Genomic DNA, 23,215 nt, shown 5'->3' with positions numbered 1-23,215 from the left:
AGGCCAAGAGAGAAGGCCGGAGCAAAAGGCAAAATGTTGAAAATTCGCCGGAGGCCAACTGTAACTCCCGATCCCGGAAAAGGCTTGCGGAGCGGATCCTCCCGAGGGGATGTCCCCCTCCCTCCCCAAACCAGTCATCCCCGCACCTCCAAGACCCCTCTTGCAGCCTCCCCAGGCCCTCTTCGAGAGCTCCGTCGGCGTCCCTTGTGACACCCCTTTGCTTTACCTGGTCTGCTCTCCCTGCCACAGGACAGAAGGGCCAAGGGCAAGAGGAGAGCTTCTCCAAACCCCCGGTGCCCTCGGCCGGTCTGCACTCCTCACACCCTTGGCCCACAGAGAGAGCCTATTTCTTCAGTTGCTGCGGCAACAGGCAGTGCCCAGAGCCGGGGGGCAGAGAGCAGGGTGGCCAGGATAGGAACGGCCTGGGATTTTGCACTGCTTGAGGGCTCAGGGTAGCTGGGCCGGCCCTTGTCTGGGCAAGCGGCTTTCCCAAAATGTACAATTTTAGGAGTTGGAAGGAAGACATTTTTTCAATCCCTCAAAATGTATTGCTCCCCGCCCCCCCCCCCCCCCCCCCGGCCAACTATTTTATTATCAGGATCATTGCCAAGAAAACCCGAGAATCCTCATTCCCCCTGGGGTCTAGCCCTTGCAGGGGCTGGCACGGGGCGGGGTGGGGGTGGGAGTGCCGGGAGCTCAGGACCTGACCACCCCTCGGCCACAATCCATCCCTCTCCGGCTCCCTTTCTTTCTCCCCCTCTCTCCCCCTCTGTGTCCTCCAGCTCCAACACAAACTGTTTGCACGGGAAGTCTCCCTCTATGACCCGATTCAGCACACACAAGAGAAAACTGTGGGCGACAGACCCAACGTCCTAACGAACTTGAGTTAATTAATGCTAAGGAAGAAAAGAGGCGCCCTCGCTCTGTTGAATCACGGTTCACTAGCCCTTTCAGTTTGCTGTGGGTGGAGGAAAAAAAAAAGAGGCTTTTTGGTTCAAATATTTTTGGGGGGCGAAGGGAAAACAAAAACACCGCAGAAGGGCCGTGGAGGGTGAAGCCGGTAGTACCTGCCCAGAGGAGCAGAGGCGAAGGCGGCCCAGAAAGTCCTCCCTGGAAGCTTCTGGCCTAAACAGTCCCGAGAAGGCCGAGAAGGGGAAAGAAAGGGGAAGGGATTATCAATTGATTGCCAGCCTGCTCAAATAAACTGCTCAAAAAATTATACTGTCAGACTAGAAGATTACATGTGTATGTATTTAAAGCCCAAGCCCAAAAACAACTCGATTTGAACGGAGCCGTGAGGATGTTTTAGCAGAGCAGAAAACCGAAATATGGATGGCACGCGTACAAAAATTTAAGTGTACATAAAAAAGGAGAGGTGGTAATCGGCGGGGGGGGGGGCAGGGAGAACAGCTGCAATTTCGCTTTCCAGATGTTGACAGCAAAATGTAATTGGCAAGTAACTTCTTCCTTAACCACTTTGCGTCCTTTGGTCCTGAGATGTGAAAATCCTACGGCTAAACCTGGGTCTGCAGGCAGTTTCCTGGCACTCGGCACACACGTGGATGGGTCTGGAAGCCTCGTGGGCCACACGCCTGTGAGCTTTTTTATCAGCCCACTAATTTTTACAAGCCCTCCCACCGTTCCTTAGCGGGAGACCTGAGCAAAGCAGGCTGGAGGACGTCCTTATTTAAATCATCATTTATTACAATAATAATAATAATAATAATAATAATAATTATTATTATTATTATTATTTTGTGAGGTGATGCCTTTTCTTTTGAGGCTGGGTCTTCCTTGCTTTCGTAAAACTAAACTTTTTAATTGAAGCGTGTGGAAAGAACAGCAGGTCGCACGCTTGTAAGGCTGGAGCGCGATACACGTTCACAAAGTGAACTCACCTGTGTAACACCACCCGGATTAAGAGATCGAACATATTCGGCACGGCTGAACAGGCCTTTAGCGTTTAAGCTATGAAGTTCTCATAGTTTATGTGCCTTAGAAGGAGCTCCTGCCCCACCGGTAGTGTCAAATGCGAGCACCTCTGCACACACGTGTGTTAACAGAGCGGTCCGTACTCCTCCTAGGACCACAAAAAAATGCGTGGTGAAAAGAAGCCCCTCGAATCCTCACTGCTCCAAAGGGGTTTCGCCTCTCTGTCCCTCTTTCTCTCTCTGTGCCTGCCCAGCTCTGATCCCATCAACAGGGCAACCAACTGTGCAGCGGGGTGAGCAGACCAGCAGGGCATGTGTATGGTGGACAAACAGGGCCCACCAAGCTGAAAACCAAACAGCCACGGTGACCAAGGGGGGAGTAAGAGACCCTCCGTTCACCCTGCCGGCAGGCGGGCAGAGATTGGGGGGGAGGCTCGGGTGTGTGTGGGTAAGGGGGCGGGTAGCTCCGTGGAGTCAGAGATTCCTGAGGGGTAAATGAGCACCTATCCAGGCAGGCTGCCCTCATTCCTGTCCCCAAGAGTCTAGCAGGGAGAGGAGTGAGGGGGTCCTGGGCAGAGCTGCCTCGGGAAGGGAGGCCCAAACCTCCTACATCTGCCTCCCCCTTCCCTGGCTCCAGCCCCAGCTGGCTCCCCCCCTCACTTTCACTCGCACTAAATTTACTTTATAATTTTAAAATTAAATTTTAAAAAAAGCAGGAAAGAGAAAGCACTGAAGGCAAAGTACCTCCCACAATATCTCTCCAAGGGGTGGGGGGGTTTTGCTTATGTAAAAAGACAAATGCAAGGGATCGCTGAAAAGTCTAAGCACCAAATAACAAGGAAAATCAAAAGAGAAACACATTTAATGAAAAACACCTGAAGCAAATAAAGAACTCCTTTGCAACGCGAAGGCACTGCCTGTGGTGCCTGTGGGCACAAGTCTCTACCCCCGTTTCTTGCCCACTTTTCCCTTTCCTTTCTCACAGGGAGCTGTGACTTCCCCAAGCACTACAGAAACCCCTCTTCCTTTTGAGCCCATCCACCCCACGACTAAGGGGAAGACCAGGGGCAGCCACTTAGCACCCCACCAGCCTGAAGCAGACCTCTGCAGCCCTAGTGAAGAGCCCTTCCCTCTATTCCCACATCTCCCCAGGCCGTGCCCGCCACTGGCCCTGTACCCTGTTCCCCTGCCTCAAACCTAGGCCCCGTGGGCGGTAGCACCGTCCTGGGGCTGGACGCCAGGCCCAGCCCCAGTGGGCAGCTCGCTCCCCTACCAAGGCTCCTCCGGGCTGCCAAGGCAGGCTCAAGGACCGAATTTTCACTTCCTATTGCATATGGGGCCGAGAAGAAAGAACTGTTCAGCTTAATTTAAAATATGACAAGGGATCTGAGCTCTCTAATCCTGCGATCTTTAGAAATACTTGATTCTTTTGCGGGGGGGGGGGGCGCTGGTGGTGCTGGAGCGCAGGGTAGGCATCAAGACTCTGCCTCTGAGACCCCACACCCCCCACCCGGTTTGACTTTCCCACCAGCCCGCCGCCTGGGAAACGCGCCCTCGGCTGGCACAGGGGTACCAGAGCCCGGCTTTCTTCCTTTCTTTCTTTTTTAAATCGCTCTAGCGCAAACCAGGCAGTGGGTCAGGGCCCAGAGGCGGGGGAGGGAAGAGGAGAGGGTTGTCTCTGAAAGAGGGGAAAAAAGGAAAGCGAGGCTCCCAACTCCGGGAGAAGAACGGCCTGCCGCAAGTTTCCCGGCTGGTGCCAGTTTGGGGATTTGCGAATCAGACCGGAGCGGAGGGAAAGGCAGGCGAGAAAAAAAAAAAAAAAGCCCGCATTAAAACTAACCAGCTCTGCCTAAAAGCACGCTTTTCACCCTTAAATAAGACAATGACGAGGGGAGAGAAGAGACGAGTTATTTCTCACTCTTTAATTATTCCAATGCTTAGCATTATTTAAAAAAAAAAAAACCACACACATTAGCCAATGATACATTCTAACCCTCAACAAAGCTGGTATTTTTCTCTGATTACAGACTTTGCCGCGGCAAACCCGGGCTCCGACGACAGAGGCAGCGCAGAAGCGCGCTCCTAAATGAGACACAATTTTATTAAAATCATAATAATTCCTTGCATTTCTATAGCGCCTTTTCAGCAGCGGAGATCCCAGGTGCCCCCATGCCCGGTTCTACAAGGGAACTGGCGACCAAAAAGCTCAGTCGTGAGGCAGGCGAGGCTCGCCAGCTCCACAGAGTGCCACCGGCATGTATCTTTCTTTCTTTTTTTAACAGCCCGTTTCCATCAGCCTCTGTCTCACGCTTAAAAAAAAAAAAAAAAAAAGTAATAAAACTCCTTTAAATTAAAAAAATATATTTAAAAAAAAAAAGGGAGAGAGAAAATGACCTGAAATAGAAAGTGGAGGGGGGCGGGGGGGGGGGGGAGCCAAGTGTGGTCTGGGAGCCTGGGGCCCTAGGGTGCTGCTGGGATGGGCCGCCTCTGGGTTCAGGGTGCAGGGTCAGCCGCTGCCCGGGTCACCTCCCCAGGCGCAGCTGGAGTAGGCTGAGTCATCTGCACATGGAAAAGTTAAAGGACCTAACACCACCAAAGCGCATTTAAGTAATTTGGGCGATAAGAAGTCGGGTTAATGACTGGTTTCCGCGGGCCGGCTGGGAGGCCCCCGGGGCAATTTCTCTGAATGCCAGGGTGCTGCTCGGAGCTCCGGAGGAGCGGCTGGGTGGCTTTATCCGGACACCAGCCTCCTCCAACAGGTTAAGTCGGGCCCACTCGGCGCACACGTTCTTTTCCCACTTTTCCATCCTCTTCCCCCCAGGGCCTGCCCAGGTAGTGCTGCAAAATGGCTGGCAACGGTGGGGGGAAGGGGGCTTAGCACCCCCAATTCAAGAAGTCAGCCAGGAGAGAGAAGGCACTGTGGCTCAGAGGGGATCTGGAGGAAATTTTTTTAAAGGTTCTTGGAGACTGCGCAACTCCCGCGGCCTGAAGGCAGAGGAGAGGGGAAGGGAAAGCACATTTTCTGCCACTTAGTCACATTTCTTCCCCGTGCTTGCTGGAGGCCAAACGCCCCCAAACCCAGCCAACCCTCGAAACAAACAAAAACCTCCCCTGGTAAATTTCTCCTCCCTCGTTTCCCCCCCCCCCCCCAAAAAAAAGCGGCCTGGGGAGAAGCGGGGAGGCTCTTCGGAGGCCTGGGGTCCGGAGACAGCGCTGCGCGCACACTGCGGCGCAGAGAAGGGACCCTCTCCAGATCGAGGACCCAAAGTTGCCGTCGGATTCTGGGGGCATTTAACCCCCAAGGTCCTCCGCGCAACCAAAGAATAACAGGAATTATCAACATCGCATTCATTCCAAAGCCCTCGCGCGCATTATCCCCTGTCGCGTATCCGGACGGGCACGAAAGAGGGAAACTTAGGCAAAGGCGGCCCACAGCCCCACCCGGGGCGTCTGGGGACCCAACCAGCTTACAGGCCAAAACGCCGCCATTTGAGCCCCTTCTGGCGGCGGCCTTTGCCGCTGCAAATGGCAAGGGCCTCCGAACGCGAACCCGGCCGGCCCTCGACGCGGGGCCACTTTTGGGTTGTCGCCACGAGGGGTTAGGCCGCGCCCGGGCGGGGAGGGAGCCCGGGCGGCTTGATGCTGGGGCGGGGAGGGAGCAAGGACACCGAAGGTTCCGGACCTCAGGGCCGCATCGTTCAAAGCCTCGCCTTGTGCCTCCGCTCCTTCACACCTGCTCCCGGTTTCCCCTCACCTGCCCTCGGGGGCAGTGGTCCTCACTCCTCTCTCAACGCCCGGCGCGGTTCCGCCCAAGCGACCCAACCGTCGTGTGCACAGGCGCCTGTTGCACGACGGCTTCCCGCCTTTTCCCCTCCGCGCACGCGCACGCCCGACTTTGCGCAAGGCCCGCTCAGGGCCAACGGCCCTCTTGGTGCCCTAGGGCCGGGGCCATTCGCCCCGTCGAGGGGTATGTTGTCCTTTCCCACCCCGTGGTGTGTGGCGCAAGTGACCGTGACTGTCAGCACCCGTGTTCTGCCGGGTGGAAAGAATACTGCCCTCCTCTTGCCCGAGTCGGTGTGGGGGGGTGCTCCCCATGACCTCCACCCACCTGTGCCCCACCCCCCTACCCCTTGGGGCGTGAGCTAATTGCAGCGGGTCCGGAATGCCACGCAGAAAAAGAACACCTTGGAGGCGACAATGAAAGGAGCTTGTAGGCGGTGGGCACCTGGCAAGGGGCATAGGCTGGGGCTAGTACGTGGCACGGGTGGCACATTTCTGCCGGGGTTTGCAAAGGCACCCGATTGTGATGCAGGGCGCACTGGTGGGGAGGGGGGATATCTTCGGGGCGACGTGGGAGACGGCCTGGTTGGGGCATCAAAGCGCCACAGTGGGGCAGTGGGGCCATCTACGGAGTCCTGAGGCAACCCCACCACCACCTCTACTCAGCAGTGTGCTTCTATTTTAAGATTATCTCCCACTCCTCCAAAATCCACCCACCCTCGCCCCTGAGGTCCTGTGGTGCGCACCAGGGAAACTCCCTCCGCCCCAGGCACACCTGAGGGGAAGGCCAGGAGGGCAGCGCCGGGTCTGAGTCGCCCAGCTGGACTCAGGGGGGCAAAGGGAAGTTTCGGCGGAGGAGGGGGCATTAAATGGCCTCTTTGTGGAGAGGAATTGTGGGCCGTCACTCAGGATTAATTTAAGCAGCAACAGCAAACACACACCAAAAAGCAACGTCTGGCCGCCAGCACCCACCCCCGCGATTGTGTTTCGGGGGGAGCAAGGCAGGATTCATTGGTGTGGCCCGGCCTTTAAGAACGTGGGGCGTCCACAGTGGGAAGGGGGAAGGCTGCTGCCGCCTGGCCCCACGTCCCCGCTTGGCGAAGTGGGTTTGCAGGTTTGGGACGAAGCCGAGTGGGGGGGTGGCAAAATCCAAGTAGAAACGTGGAGAAGAAATGGGGGGGTGGGAGGTTCTATATAAATTATATTTAAAGGTACAAATTTCCAATATAAATATATCACATGCAGGGGCGCCACTGGGTAGCAGTTCTGGGCGCTCACCTTCGCCCCAGGGACATTTGGGGAGGCGGGTGTTCTAAGAGAAATCCGGCTGGCGGCTGGCGGTGGGAATCGGGCCTCCGCTTCCCGGTCTCCTCCCCCAACAACCTGAATGCTGCTTTGGAGCCAGGTGCCCTGGGCGGCCTGGCAGGTGTGCGGCTCACGTGAAACACACGCGTGTGCAGCCTGGGGAGGTGAGTACCTGCGTGGGCCTGGAGCCACGTGTGTGGGCACCGGCAGCTCCCCTAGGCTCACTGACCCACCTTGGCCCAGCACACCCATGGGGGCACAGGGCAGTGCCTGTGCTCGCTCGGAGCCAGGTCTGGGCACAAGCAGGAGAATGCGTGTGGGGTGTGTGTGTGTGTGTGTGTGTGTGTGTGTGTGTTGGGGGGACCCCATCTGATGTCGGGCAAGGGGCATGTTTATGGCCATGTGTGCTCCTGGCAATCTCACTGGGGTGCCAGGCCTGCGTGTGCATATTAACTGGTGGTGCCTGGGATCCCCATGGGGGGAGTGCCAGGCAAGGGTGTGCTTGAGACCCATCTGAGCCTCTGTGCAGGACTGTGCTTAGGTGTGCACACGAGAGCCCGCCTGAGTGCCCTGCTGGGTGGTCAGACCTGGGTATGCGGGTGCCAGGGCGCACCGTCGGGATGCTGTGCAAGGGCGTGCACATGTGCTTTCAAGCCCCCTAGGAGTGGCCACGTGTGCTGGGGCCACCGTTGAGGCCAGCAGAGCCTGAGCAGGCCAGGGGGCAGGGCCAGCTGCCCGGCCAGCCTAGGCGGGAAGTCATTGGAGGCGTGTTGGTTTTGGCCAGGGCAGCTCTAATGGGGGAAGCCCCGGGGAGCGGCAGGGGTGGAACAAAGAAGGGGAAAGTGAGGGAAGGCGGGCGGCAGAGGGGGAGGAGGAATCGCCCTGGAATGCGGAGGGCCTTGGGGAGTCTCTGGGCCCTGGCTAGGGCTGAGGGACTTCACTGGTGCCTACAGCTGCCAATTCCCCGCTCCCCCGCCCCCACCCCGTGGACAGAGACCCTGGCCCCAGTCAAAGGCTCCTACACACGGAATCCTGCCACCACGGGCCCACAAGGAGCCAAATAGCATTCGGAGTGGAGAGCATGGCTCAAATTTCCTCAGCAGAGGGCAGACAGTTTGAGGCCCCTTCCCCTGTTTCTTGGCTGGACTGCTCAGAACCTCAGTTCTGCCCATCCAGGGAATGGGAAGGGAATTCCCACAGGGAAGGCCAGGAAGGCGAGTACTGGCTGAATAGGAGTGAGTTGAAAGGCAGGGTGACCTGTTTAAGCCTTGCTTGCCCCTGGGGGCCTGACTAATTCCTCCCCCACCCCCATTTCTAGCGCCATGACCTTGGCACTTGACCTTGTGGCCTCTGTTTCCTCATCTGTAAAACAGGTTACTCATAGCCGCCTCAGGTTGAGAGGGTTACAGGAGGTCACGTGCATCCGCGCGCGCGCGCGCGCGCGCACACACACACACACACACACACACACACACACACACTCCGCCTGCTGCCCAGGCATAATTGCTCTGGAGTTGGTAGCTGTTATTTTTATTGTGAGGAGTCTATGGCTGTGACAAGCTGTGACGCTTGGTGTGATGGCGGGAGGCTGGCTGTGCGTGCGACTGTGCCGCTGTGTGTGTGTGCGTGTGTGTGACAGGTTGTGTGTGAGACTGTGCGTGGACGACAGATTGTGCCGGTGTGCGGCAGTGCCTGTGACAGGCTGTCACTGCGCGACAGACTGCGGGTGGCGGGGTGTTGCGGGTACCGACTGTGAGTGGAGATGAGGCAGTGTGTAGGGCTGGGACTGGGGGACTCCCGAAAACCTACCTCAGTGAGGGTCTGGCTGACAGTGAGAGAGGGAGGCTCTCGGGGACCACAGAGAGTCAGTCCAGTGTCTTCTCGGGCCTTGGCTTTTCTGTTGTGTCCAGTGGACTCCACTTTGCTTGTGAGCCTCGGTAGGTGACGGGTCAGAGGGACCCTACGATAAAGCCTCCCCTTTACCCGCTGTGGTCAACTCAGGTGCCCACCGCTCCCCCCCCCCTCCCCCAGCTTCTTGCTTGGGTTCAGAGGATCCCGGGAGGGCCATCGGGGATCTCAGGGTGCGCAGGACCCCCCGGTCAGGCTGGCTTCAGTGAGGGACAAAGCCTGTTTCCCACACTTTCCCTGAGCTCCAGGCCTGGGCAGGGCTGGTGGAGACCAAGAGAAGGAGGGATTTGGGGAAAGCTCAAGAAAAACCAGGGGAGAAATGGAGGGAGAAGGTGAGAAGACCAGACACTTCTTCCCTGGGACCTGGAGAACCCGGGGCTGCTTGAGGTTGGGGCCTCCGGTCGTGGTGGGCACGTATCAGGTTTTGGGGGGTGGTCGGGGCTGCCAAAAATGCCCGCTAACACTTAAAACCGCTGCTTGTACTCTAGGCTCGTATCAGACCCTGATTTTAGGGACTCGCTCCTTCTATCAACCCTGCCGGAGGGACGAGAAAACCCCAGGCCCTCTCCTGATCAGCGTGGGATTCCCCTTCTCACACCACCCCGGCCCACCTCTTCCCTCTACAGCTGGGGAAACTGAGGCCGAGAGAGGGGAAGGGACTTGTCTGAGCACCAGCTCGTGCCCAGGAGACCTGAGAATACAGGACTTCAGGTTTCGAGAAACCTCACCGGCTGGAAAACTCCCAGGCCCTGTGGGCTGGGGGCAGCACCCTGTGAACCCCGCCCCCCTCTCGGTGTGTCAGGACGTGTATGTTTTGTGTGCTATATGGGCTGTGGTCCACGGCTGTCGTGCGTGTGGTGTCCAAGACACTGCATGATGGATGCGTCCCTCTGTCGGTGCGGGCCTCTGTGCGTCTGTGTGTCCATTCAGGGCCAGCCCCTGCCACAGAGGGGGGAGAGACATCGAAGCACCCCCCCCCCCCCGAAAGCGTGTCTTTGATACTTGGAGCCTCGGCAGCGAAAAACAAGTTTCCACAGGGCCGCCTTGGGCTGAGGCCAGGCCGTCCTCAAATAACATTTGAAGTTACTTAGCAAACTTTGTTTAGTGCCGAGAGAGGCAGAGAGGCCCGGGCAGCGAGCTTGGGGGGGGCGGGGGTAGTAAACCGGTTCCTCCAAAGTCCCTTGCCCCTCTGGGGGCATGAGTGCCCAACATGGGGCTGAGTTCCCCTCCCCAAAGTTCCAGGAGGAGGAGCAGGAATCTTGAAGCCCTGGGGGGACCTGGGGGCGGGGGAGGAAGGATCTGGGCACCCCACAGATAAAGCCTTGCCTCTGCCAGTCCAGGCCCTGGACATTGGCGAGAAGGCCCACCCTGGTCTCCTGGTGGCCCAGAGGCTGACTCTGGGTCCCTGGGTCTGGTGAGAAATGGGAGGGTCTACACTTTCTGTGCTGCCCCCTTTCTGCAGCCCAGCTCTGCCAGCCTTGAGGCAGGTTGTACGCGCTGGCTCGGAGCACGCGTCCCCCTCCAGACAGACAGACAGACACACACACACACACACACGCGCGCGCACCCAGAAAGCCCCTGGTGCCCACGCGCCTGGCCCTCCCAAACTCTCATTTCCAGGGTCCCAGCCCCAGGCAGCAGAGAAGGCCTGAGAGCCAGCGATGGCGGGCGTGGAAGTGAGGTTGGTGCCTATGGGAGGGGGAGGGGGAGGAGATGCCAAAAATGGTGAGCCATTACAGGCAAGCAGGCGAGCAAGGGAGGAAGCGAGCAGGGATGATGGAAGCCAGCCGGGCATCCTCGCCGAGCTCTGGGCTGCAAAGGGGCGGCGAGAAAGGCAGCCCGGGGCCTTTCCAGGCAGCAGGCGTGGGGGCACAAGCCCCAGGTGGCACGGGACAGGCAGGGGGCCGGGAGGCGCCCAACGCTCCCCCACCCCCACCCCAAGCTTTGAAATGGAGACTGGCAGCAGCAGCCGCTGGGCTCTGCCCGGGCGTGGGGTGGGGGTGGCGGGCAGGCAGGGCGCCAAACTGAACGCCACCAGGCTGGGCACGGTGGTTGCCGGCCGGCGGCGCCGACCCCACCGGCCCCGGCCCGGGACCCCTCACATCTAGGGCTTTGGGGTTGGAGGAAGGCGGGGGCCCAGCGGGGATCAGAGGTCCGGCAGACAAAGCCAGGTCCCCTCGAGCCGTGGGCAGGTCCCCAAGACCCTAAAAGATGGCGCGGCCTGGCATGGCCAAGGTGACGGGCTGGGGTAAAAATAAACTGGGCCCGCCCCGGGGGAGCTAAATCGAGGGGCCCAGGTGGAAGTGCCACTCCGGGCCACCAGCTGCCCCCGCCCCACCCCCAGCTCAGAGCAGCAGGGTCGAGAACACCGGGTGCCCGTCGACGCCCAGTTTCTACACAGGAGAAACCCCGGCCATCTTGTCTCCTGGTCTTGGGGGGGCAGCCTACGGTGTAGCCACAAGCACGGGGAACGGGTGATCTCGGGCCGCACCGACGACAGGCCGCGCGTTTGGGGCAGACGGTGGGGGCACCCGTGCTAAGCCACATACCCTTGACCTCCAGGCTGTCCCCTCTGAGAGGGAAAAGGGCCTGGGAGGCCACACTTGAGCTGTGGCAGAGCTGCGTGGGGTTGAAAGTCAGCACCGTGCCGCGAGGCCTCCCAGATCACCTCTGCTAAAACCACGGCTGCCCAGGGCTTCCGTGGGCCCTACCTGTGCCTTCCCTCTTAGCACCTGTCACTGTCTCAAGTACCGGGCACTCCCTTGTTTATCAGGTTCACTGTCTGCCCTCCCACTGGGGCCGGTGCCTCTGCTGATTTTGCTCCCTGCGGAGCTCCCAGGGTCTAGAACAGGGCCTGGCACCCAGAGGTACTTGGTAAATATTTGCTGAAGGAATGCATAGGCCCCCAGCTGCACCCCCAGCACTCAGGCTCCAGCAGGGTGCCCAGCGAGGTGTGGGAGAAGGCATCGTGCCCATTGTCAGGGTACCGAAGGCGAGGCGAGCCTGGCCAGTGGTGGTGCAGGGGGGTGAGGCAACCAGCCACTGTTACTCAGAGCCCCGAATGGAGGAAGATCTGAGGGTCAGAGTGGTAAGGAGGCTTCAAGGGCTGACAGCTGGGGCAAGCTTCCAACGGGAGTGTGGGGGTGTACCGGCCCACTCTGAAATTTTGGTAAAGGCCAGAGAATAAGCTGCCGAACGATTCTGTTCCATCGGTGGGACTTAGGGTGGCGGCCACCAGAGAAGAGGCGCAGGCTCTGCTACCTCCTAGCCCTTGACCCTGACGCTGGATAGGTCTCTCGGCTTCTCATCTATAAAATCAAGCACTTATTTCGCATCAAGCACTATGTTAAAGCACATTCTACAAGCCAACTCCTCTGATCCTTACCATAACCTGTGAGAGGAAACTAGAGGCCCAGAGAGGTTGAGCGACTCGTCCAAGGTCACAGAGCTAGTGAAGAGCACAACCGGGATTCAAACCCAGGAAACTGGCTCCGAGTCCCCACTCTCCTAATAATGACTAAATGTCCCAAATGCCTGCCTTATTAGCACCCACATGGGCACAGCTAACCCCTGCCACCCCTGCCTCACATGGAAGGATTCCACGGGGACAAGCTGGGAAGACACTCAGCACAGGGCACAACATAATAAGCACACACACGGCACACTTTAGCCAATCACTATGGCTTTTAGGACATGTCATTAGAATTCTAGAAAATACTCTCTCCCTGCACAATTCGGCCAGCCATCTTTCTTGTCTCTTTCTGCGGAGTCAGAAATGAAGAGTCCATGGCCAGAGGAGTAACGAGACAGCCCCACGGAGGACAAGAGTTTCAGAAATTAGCCTCGCCTCCATCCTGGACTGTCTCGATGGCTTCCAGAAGCGGGACGGTCAGAGCAGGGCCGCGAGGCCGGAGGGCTGGGGGTGCCCCGGGGGCAGGGTAGGCATATGGCTCCCCAAGCTTCTTCCCCAGGCTGCGACAAACCGGCCCAAGGGATTCGGAGTCCCAAATTCCACCAGGAGAGGTCAGGGTGGTTGAATCTGCCGCTCAAAGACAGCCAGAGGGCAGGCAGGCAGAGGGGAGGTCCGAGGAGGCCAGGTGTCATCTCTCAGACACCATTTCCAAGCAGGGCCAGGTGTAAGCCAGGTGTGAATGTCTGTGTGGGCGTGACGCTCAGCCACATGGACCCGGGCAATTCGGGACTGTGTACCGCCAGACCGTTTGTGCCCGGGCTTATGTACAGGGGGTGTTGCATCTGCGACAACCTCTGGGTCCTGATGAGCAAGACTGTGTGTGCGGCTGTGCATGTGTGTGCGTGTGTGTCGTGGGTGTGAGTTGTGTCCACGTGTGTGTTACTGACAATACGAGGGCTGGGTGTCTCCATTTCGGCGCTGGTGACATCGGGGGCCGGATCGGTGCTTGTGGTGGGGGCGTCCTGGGCGCTGCGGGGTGTTGGGCGGCATCCCTGGCCTCCCCCCACCGGCAGCAGACGCCCCTCCGAGTGCGATGACCAAATGTATTCCCAGGCGTTGCCAAGTGTGTGCGTGTGCGTCACGGCATGTCTGAGGGTGTGTTGCTGTGTGCAACACACTGTGCACGTGCACGCTGAGTGCATGTGCTCCTGTGTGTCTGGGGAGGGGGGGGGTGGGTGCGGGGATCAGGGCTCTCGCGTGCGTTTCTGGGTGCCTGGCACGTGCACGTGCCTCTCGCCGAGTGTCTGTGGGTCCGTGAGACGCTCCACACCCCTGTGTGTTTGCCAACAAGCAGCGCGTATGTCTGCGCCGTGTGCCGCGTGGCGCGTCTCCGTGTGACCGTGCGCGGCCGCGGGTCTGCGCCCAAGCGCACGTCCCTGCGTGCGACGCCCACGCCAACGTGTTCGGGTGTGGTGGGCGTCTCTAGGCGTTGGCGTGCTGAAGGCAAGTCCCTTTGTGTGGGGACGCCGGTGTCTGTGCGCTCCCGATTCAGGGAAGGTGTGCTGTGCCTGTGTGTGACGGCGTGATCCTTTGTGCCCGCGTGTGCCAGTGACGGGGTGCGACTTTGTGTGAGATGGGCCCAGGATAAGCCGCCCGAGACGATTTTACGGGAGCCAATATTTCGATGGGATCTCCCGGATGATCTGCCCCCCCCCCCCCAGGTCCTGACTGCCCCCGGGGCTGGAAGCCACCTCCTCAGGTCAAGGGGGTGGGGTGGGCCTCTGAGCTGCCCCTTCCTCCGGCTGGGCTCCCGCAGATTCAGGTGGGGACAGACCCCCGCCCTTGCCCGATCCGTGCCAGGAAGACTGGCACCGAGCTTTCGGCCAAGGGGGCAGGGTCCTCAGCAGCGGTGGTGGCACGGCCCCCTGCCCGCTGCTGGCCACCACCCCCCAGCTTCCCCTCAGGGTGGGGCCCCAGTAGGGGGAAAGCTCCCCAGAGCAACCCTGGCTTCCGATTGGCTACGGATCGCCGCAGTGCCCGCCACCCGCCTCCCCCTCCCCGGCTGGCGCAGCCACATCGGTAGTGGTGGCAAACGCAGCTCAGAGTTCTGGGCACAGCTGCGCCTCACAGAGGCCTGCCAGCCCCACCAGAAGCCAGACACCCCAGCTCCATGCCCCCGACCCCTCCCCACCTGCCCGCCCGGCCAGCCAGGCAGCACGGTCACCCTGGCGGCCGCCCCCCTCAGGCTGCCAGGCCCTGTCCACCCAGCCCCCTCACCCATCAGGCCTGTGCCCCCTTGGCCCAGCCCACTTGGGGGGCCCAGGCCCCTACACACGGCCACTCCGCTCTCAGAGGGGCTCCTCAGGAGGGGGGAGGCAGCGAGGAGGGGGGGTTAGGGAAGGGGGGAGCTAGCCCTTCTTTTAGTGAACGCGCCCAGAGCTGGAGCCAAAAATCGAGGAGGAGAGATATTCAGACAGAGCCAAGACGCGTTTGGCAGGAGGAGAGAGAGAGGGAGAGAGGGAGCGGGAGGAGGGGAGGAGAGAGGGAGGAAAGACAGAGAGAGAGAGAAAGAGAGAGAGAGAAAGAAGGGGGGGCCCTCAGTTTCCAAATCTGAGCTCTCAGAGCCTCTGAGGGACAGCGGGAGGCACAGGAGGTGTGGGACTCAGGGCAGGCTTGACTGTGGGGGCAGTGGGGGCGGAGGGCTCAGCCCACAGAGACAGCCGGACACCCCAGCTGGCCAGGCCAGGACGGACACAGGCAGAAGCCAAGATCAATGCGCACCCGGCAGACAGAGGGAGGCCTGTGGGCGGCCCAAACACACACCCGCACCTCGCCACACAACGGGCTTCTGTCCATGCCGGGCCAGGGGCACGGGCGGGGCCCACAGCAGGGCCACCACGGCTGCCCGACCTCATGGGAAGCCGTGGAGAGGCCGGCCCGCTCCCGGCCGCTAGCCTGGCCGCCATAGTGGGCATTTCGCACACTGCCAAAAAGCCAAGGGAGGCCAGGGAGAGAGGCCCTTGTGGTGAGATGCACATTGGTGGTCAGAGGGACGAGCCCAGCACGCAAAATGCCACGGGGGAGGTGACACCTGGAGACCCGGGCACGGACACGGTTGCTGACACAGGTCGACACGCAGAGTAAGGCGCACGGATACGACCTTTGCCACACATCCAGAGGATACACTGGGTTGCACAGGGACATGCCATGCCACCGCAGCGCCGCGACACAAAGACGACATCAGACACCCAATGGGCACACACCCTCAACCTCACTGCTGCCAGAATGCACAGAGATAGAGCTTCGGATGACCCCCGGAGACACAGGCAGGCAGCACCCAACGATGCACACCTGGAGACTCGGGGACACTTGCAAAGGGACCCGTGCAGACATTCGCGGCCACGTGGCCGTCTGCAGCAAAATGGTGGCTCTGAAGCCCAACACGCCAGTGACCACATGTGGATCAGGGAGAACCCAGTTGGCCATTCACAGCCCTCCCCCTGGCTCCTGCGCCTCCATATCTGGGGCTTTGTGGACGGGAAAATGAACACACACCCTTCTTTCCCCCACCCCAGCTTGGGGGACGGGAGCCCTGTCCTCAGCACTTTGTTGGAGGAAAACGCAGGTGTCCGTGCCTCCTCTACCTCTCTTGGTCCAGCTGGAGGAAAGCGAGGGACCCCAGATTTGTGCTTTGAGAGCAGAAAAACAAGGACCAAGCCGACGGGAAAGACCAGGCTCCCAGCAGGTTGAACATAGAAGGCAGCAGTCAGACATCCACTACCAGGGGAATTTCACCAGCAGGCACAGCTGTGTGCCCACCCCCTGCACACACCCGCAATGACTGCCTGACCCTGCCAAGTGCCCACATAGGACCCCCCCCATATGCATCCTATCCCCATCGTGGGCCCAGGTGACACCATTCGGGTGCAAACGCAGAAACGACTCTGGAGCCACACAGACATCCCTAAGCCACCATCGGGACCCACCCCCAACCCCAGGCTCTTCGCCCCACTCACATTTGGACACTCACGTACACACACATTCCTGCACACTCCAGAACAAGACCTCAGAGCCCAGCCCCAAAGTGAGCCTGGTTGAAGTCAAGGGCAAGATTAGGGAAAGGGTCAAGGCAACCAGTGGTCCCCCAAAAGGTATCTGGTCCCCACAGGGCAGTCAGCGCGTGGCTTGTCTCTCCCCTGCCACCCCCTGCCCACGCCCCATCATCTCCGCTGCCCTCTGCCTGGCTGATAGGACCCCACCCAAGGGAAAGGAGCTGGGCCATGAGCCGGCTTCCCTCCTCCCAAACTCTTCTCTTGCTTCCTCCTCCAGGCAGTCCACTTGGACTCCTATGGTTGGGAGGCACTCACTCCACTCTGCCTTCCACCCGCCTCAAGCAGTTTTTCCCTCAGTCAGGAAGGCCTACGGGTGATTTAACGATGATAACCAAAATGACAACAAGTCATTCCATTTCTTGAGCACATGCTACGTACCAGGCACTGTGCTAAGCCTAACCACAGCCTGAGAGATTCCCATTTTGCAGACCAGGAAGGTCGTGTGGTTCAAGTCACAGGATTAGAAGATGCAGAGGCAGAGCTCAAACCCTGTGCTGTCTTATAAAAAAAAAAACAAACCCAATTCTTGATCTCTGCACCCACAGCCTCCATCTGGGAGCCCTTGAGGCCACGCAAGACATTCCTGGCTCGGCCAGGACCCCTGGCTCCAGCAGCCGGCAAGAAGGGAGCATCCAGCCCCCCAGATTAACCCAGCCTGCCCCTCGGCTCCAAGCTTGGCCTGGTCCAGCCTCAAAACATCTAATGGAGCCTAACGTAGCCCCAAGCATGGCCCGCCCCATGCCGGCTCCGGCCTGCGCACACCTCCTATCCCAGAAGTGGGCATGAAGCAGGCAGGGCCAGAGACAGGAAGAAAATGTGCCATAAAAGGGGGGCGCTGCACTGTGCCAGGGGAGCAACAGCATCATGGGGGCAGCAGGGCGGCCACAGTGACCCAAGGAGACAGCTGAGGCAGGGGCTTCAGGGACACCCCAGCCATTCCCCCTTCCCTGGAAGGAACGTGTGTGTAGCTGCCCAGAAACAGGGGTCCGTGAACATTCTACTGCCCACGTGGCTGTGTGGCAGGAAATGTCAGCAAGCATGCAGGTCTATGTATGCACCTAGGTGAGCCAACAGCATTGCGTCTTACATAAAGGTGTGTGTCTGTCCATCCCTCGGTCCTTGAGTCTATCTGTCCTCGAGTCTATATGAGCGAGAGCGGGGTTGGGGGCGGGGGGACACACACTTGAGTCAGCCTCTCTCGGACTGTCTCTTGGATATGTCTTCATGAGCCTACATCGATATACATGTCCCATCACAAGGCGGGTGTGTGTGTGTGTGTGTGTGTGTGTGTGCGCGCGCGCGCGCGCGTTGTGGGTGGGAGCGAACACAGGTCCACCATTTCCTGTGTCTGTAAGTGTGTCAGTGTCCATGTGTCTGTCTGGATGATCAGCACGAGCAGGTCATTTATGTCCGCATTTTAGGGGCGACGGTGATGTATGTGTGTGTCCACGTTCTGGAGCGTGTCTATTTGCCGGGGAAGGGGGTCCCATCCGTCCATCCCCTCCTGTCTGCCGAGGACTCAGGCCTACGGCTGCAGTGGGCTCATGCAGCGCCAGCAAGCGCCCCGCCCAGCCGCCCTGGATTTCGATGCTTTTTCCAGAAGGAGATTTCCCCCCCCCCCACCACCACCGCCCTTCCCCCTCGCCCACAGTGCCTTTCCCCGCCAGGGCCCCGCTGCTCCAAGCTCGTTCCTGCTCAATCATTTATTGACTTTAAAATCGAAGCCAATTCTGGGTTGAAAAAAAAGAAAAGGGGGAGAGGGAGAAAGAGAGAGAGAGAGAGAGAGAGAGGCCACAGAGACAGAGAGAGTCCGAGACTCATGGGGAGGGGAGAAGTAGAGATGGGGCCAGAACCAAAGTCAGAGACAGAGACAAGGAGAGATAGGGACAGTCAAAGATCTAGAAGGACAGAGGCAGAGAGAGAGAGAGAGAGAGAGAGACAGAAAAGGGGCAGAGCAAGCCAGATATAGAGACAGAGACAGAGAAAAAGACAGAGAGTGGCAGGGCAAATTATGGAAGCAGAAAGATTTGTAAAAACAGACTCTGGATCCAAGAGATGTGACTGTCGGGAGGGGCAGACCAGACCCTGCTGACCAGCTGACAGCAGCCGCCGGCATAGAGCTGAGGGATGCAACCCAGAGACACCATGCCCGCTCTCCTCCCCATCCACCCTGGCACACTCAGGCCTGTGACAGAGCTGAGCCCTTGCTCCCTTCTGGGGTATCATAGAGTCAAGCCCTGGCCATGGCCCATGGCCATGGTGTGCCCCAGCCCTTTCCTAGTCTTACCACCGGGGGATCGGCTGGCATTTTCTTTCCCAGGGGCCCAAGCCCTAGCCAGGTCTCCGGGGGCAGGCCAGGGCGCCGGCGGTGTAGCTGGGAGGCAAGGAGACACTCGAGCATGGGGTCTTGATTCCACTAGGCCCCAAACACCGGCACGCAGTCCAGCCAAACACCGCCCCAAAGGCAGCCACAGCTCAGACCCCGCTGGGTGGACGGGGTTGTCATGCGGCCCAAGACAGAGCGACTGGCCAGTCAGAGGCACAGATGCGGGGGCCGGGGCGGGGGGTGGGGTCCCTCATACTGACACAGTGGCCAGAGCGCCTGCTCACACCTGCATGCACACTGTGATACATACATGTGCGTGTGCACCTCACCGACACTCACGACACCCAGTTGCGAAACAGGAAAACCCGCTTTCCGGGCCACACACATGTCCATACCACGAAGGCCTGCCCACCACCACCCAGAGGAGCCACAGGCAGACCCCAAGACTGACACACACATACACACTTGCATCTGTGGATACGGGAGTATGGTGTGGCCACGGCTGACACGCAGCCCCTGACATGCTCTCTTGCCCCCTTGCCGCACATCACCACCTGGTAGCAGCCATATTCACTTGGACTCCCACTCCCATCTGTGGGCACGCTTGGCAGAAGGCTGGCAAGGCCCAGGCTGGGCAGAGGAGACAATTAGGACCCCAGGCCCGGCCTAAAGATTCCCCTCACACACGCAGGCCTTGCTGGCAGGCAGGGCGAGGCAGCCCCCAGGTGTCCCCTCTTCCGAGTCTGTGTTGCCAGCAGCGGCCTGGCCCGGCAGGCAGCGCTACCAGGGCCACTGCGGGACTCTGGACAGTTCTTGTGCCCTCTCGGAGCCTGGGGCCACCGCCCAGGGAAGGCAGAGTGGCAGGGCAGGCATCCCCCGCGCTTTTGCCTCCGCGGAGCGCTGCGCAGGGAACTTCGCTGGAGGCGGGACGCGCTCTGCTCTCGCAGCGCGCCAAGGTCGGCTCTGTAGTGCCCGCGGCTGACCCGACGGCGTGGCCGCAGCACCGTCGGCCGCATCCACGGTTGCCTCCCGCCCCTCCCGCCTCTGGGCGGCAGGACAGGATTCCCCCACCCCGGCCCGCCTGGTCCACCGCGCCGCAGCCGGGGTAGCTGGGGCCGGAAAGTTTGCGCCGAGGAAAGTTTGGGGCGGTGGGGGGGCCGCGGCTGCGACGTCCAGGGTCGGCCGAGAGGCGCGGCCCCGGCTGGCAGCGCGCCCGTCCCTCCCTCCCCTCCCCTAACCCTCCGAAATTTGGGAGCCCCGCCATTTTCTTAGCCCCGCTCCCATGTGAGGCCTGAACAAAGACTTTGGGGCGACGCCCGGGCCGCTCGGCCGGCCCCGGGCACCCCGGCTGCACGCAGGGGCCGCCGCCACGCATGCCGGCCGCTGCCACCCTCGGGAAAAGCTGCGCCCGCCCCAGAGAGCGCCGCGGGACCCAGTCCCCGCTCTGCGCCCTCGGGACCACCCCCCTGCCACTCTGTCACCCCCGCAACCACTGCCAGTGGCCACGCTGCCCGGGTGCACAGCACAGTCGCCCACAGGTCGGCGGGAGTCCACCGCACCCCAGTCGAGCGCGCGCGCGCACACACACACACACACACACACACACACACACACGCACTCCCGCTCCGCGCTCCAGGGGCAGCGCCACGCACGCAGCCGGCCACCCCCAGAGCCCCCAACAGGAGTCCGCCCGGTGGCCAGGGTCGCACGCGCACCGTGACGCCCGCAGGCGTGCCGGGACTGCCCACAGCACGGCTTGCACCCCTCGGCCGCCCGCAGGCTCACTCCCCCCCCCCCCCCCCCCCCACCCCGGCCGCCGCGCGCCCCCTCCGGCCGCCCGCCCGCCCGCCCGCCCGCCGGCCTCCTGCGCCCGCTCCCCTCCCCGGTCGCCCAGGGGCGGCGGCCGGTACCTGGGTGAGGCAGTACGGGGAGTACATAGCTGGGCGCCCGGGCGGGAGCGCGGCGGCCGGCCGCGGCGAGGGGAGGCCCGGCAGGCGGCGGCCGCGCTCGGGCTCCGGCTCCGGCTCGGCTCCTCCGGCCTCCGCCGCGCTGCGCCCGCCCGGCCCGCGGCCCCGCGCTCGCCGCTCGCAGGCTCGGCCCCGCCGGCTCCGGGGCCGCCGCCGCCGCCGCCGCCGCCGCCGCCGCCGCCGCCGCGCTCGCCGCTGCCTCTCGCGTCCGCTGCTGCCGCCGCCGCTGCGCGTCTACTCCATGCCGCCGCCGCTCGGCCGGTCACCCTCGCCCGCCGCCGCCGCCAACGCCGCCGCCGCCGCCGCGCTGTGAAAGTGAAAGTTTAGACAAAGTTTGGAAGCGGCGCACTCCGGGGAGAGGGAGCGGGCGGGCGGCGCGGGCGGGAGGAGGGGCGCGGGGAGGGGCGGGCAGGGCGGGGGAGCGGCGGCCGGCGCGCATACACACATACACACACACTCTCACACGCACACACGCACACATGCACACACACGCGCGCGCGGGGGCGCACACCGACACAGCCACCCCGACACGTGCTGGCTCGCGTTCCATCGCAGACACATGCTGACACACAGCAGGGTTCGGACCCCGCCACACATGTCACGTACAGAACGCATTGCCACACGTTCCACGTTCCAACAACCGAGCACACACAGACCCCTACACACACACACACACACACACACACACACACGGCATGGACACACGCCCCCGCACACCAGCCCACGACCCACACGCTGACGGGCACCCAGGCCCACCGTCACAGGATGATAACCTGCACACCCGCGTTCCAGTTACGAACCACGTTTACACATGCCAGCAAGGCCCTCACATGGACACACACCGATCCACACGAAGACACACACACCAGCGCATGCTGGCACATACGTATTCACACTGACACACTGACAGGCATCATCACACAACCACACTCTGACGCACTCCAGACACACAGCTCCTATACATAGACACCCAAAGGCACACACAAAGCCACACCAAAACATCTTGGCAGCTGTGGCATTGCAGAGGACACAGCCGGGCACGCAGAATGACACTACTAAAGGGGAAATGTGCTAACACGCTCTCGTGCAAACATGCGCCATCAGATACCTGGACACACATGCCTAATGACCCAGGGAGGGAGCACACTGACCCTGATACAAAGACATACAAGGTGTCACTGACACTGGCAAAGTGTCACTGGCAGTCACAACCACACAGGGACATACATAGCACACACCTGGTGCCCAGATGTCTCCTTGGGCCTTGGGCACACTGACCAGTCGTCCTTCAGAGGATCACCCAGCCATGAACACGGGTATGACATTCATACACCCAGGCCCCTCCCACACCCCACCCTTATGACACTATACAAACACACACACACACACACACACGTACTTGGATCTGATCATGGACATACACAGATCTAGCAAGGGCCATAGAGCCCAACCCGCAGGGACAGAAATGGGCATAGACATGTGTCACCCCCCCCCCCACCATGAGACCAGTCTCTCATGCAGGCCACTGACCCCTCCTTTCCAGAGCAGAAAGGAATGGAGGCGGAAGTTGGTGCTGAGGACCCTAGTGTGGGGGCAGGGGGAGCCCTTAGGTGACCCCCAAGGTGGGCGGGGAGGCGGTGCCTGCAGCTCCTGCTGAGACAAAGCTCTCTCCTGCTGCCAGGTGCAGCCAACACCTTCTTGCCCTCCCGGGCCAAGAAGCTGTGGCAATTCTAAGCCATGCATTGTCTGCTGGAGGGGTGTTGGTGCCCAGGTGTGTGTGTGTGTGTGTCTGTGTATGTTTGTGCAGGGCTGGCTGTGTGGGGGCTACCATGGCTGCGCCCATTGGGTCCCAGAAAGCAGGCACAAGAGTGTGCATGTGAGAGAGAGAAAGAGAGAGAGAGAGAGAGAGAGAGCGCGAGCACACCTGAGGGGGTGTACTTCTGGTCGCATTACATCATTGAGGCAGGGTGACTAGACTTGTGTCCTCAGGTCTGGGTGTTCTCTGGAGGAAAAGAGACACAGGTCAGTGAACGTCCAGGAGTCTCTCTGTGTGGCCCTGTGTTACATAGTGGTGGGTCTCTCGGTGGCGGGGGGGGGGGGGGGGGCTGGGGGGTTGTCTGCGAGCCAGAGAGGGTGCGCGTCTGCCAAACCCTGTGCCAAGCGCTGGGGACATCATGGGGAACAAGACAAAAGAGCCTGCCCTCAGAGGGCTGACATTCCAGGGGGAGTTAGGTGTAGACGGGGTCTGGGTTTGACACAAAGTACTGGGTGAATAGACACGTGTGTTTCAAGCTGCCCACGGTGTGTATGCCAGCTCTGGGGATCTTTCCATCAGAAAGTGTCAGTGTGTGTGATGAACTTGTGCGTAACGTGGCAGGGATGTGAGTCAGTGTGTCCCAGAGTATGTGCCACCAAGTGGGCAGGTGGGCGAGGGTCCCAGCAAATCTGTCTGTGATCGGGGTCCGTGTGGCGGA

General features: G+C 60.6%; 1 protein-coding gene across 7 annotated transcripts in view; it reads right to left on the bottom strand.

The window, feature by feature from the left end:
- Nucleotides 1-20,817, bottom strand: part of NFIX (nuclear factor I X) — a 99,244-nt gene extending 78,427 nt beyond the window's left edge. For 4 of the 7 annotated variants that reach the window (XM_047826448.1, XM_047826469.1, XM_047826466.1 and 1 more), the window contains exon 1: nucleotides 20,685-20,817. In XM_047826448.1, the coding sequence (XP_047682404.1) occupies nucleotides 20,685-20,711 (27 nt within the window). In that variant the 5' untranslated portion in view covers nucleotides 20,712-20,817. The other 3 variants (XM_047826485.1, XM_047826496.1, XM_047826504.1) reach the window with 3 other exon arrangements.
- Nucleotides 20,818-23,215: the final 2,398 nt, after the last annotated feature.

This window comes from Prionailurus viverrinus, chromosome A2, assembly GCF_022837055.1.
Source record: "Prionailurus viverrinus isolate Anna chromosome A2, UM_Priviv_1.0, whole genome shotgun sequence".
NCBI classification, from domain to species: domain Eukaryota; kingdom Metazoa; phylum Chordata; class Mammalia; order Carnivora; family Felidae; genus Prionailurus; species Prionailurus viverrinus.
The sequence above is the reverse complement of the archived record's forward strand: the minus strand, read 5'-3'. Positions and strand labels throughout refer to the sequence as shown.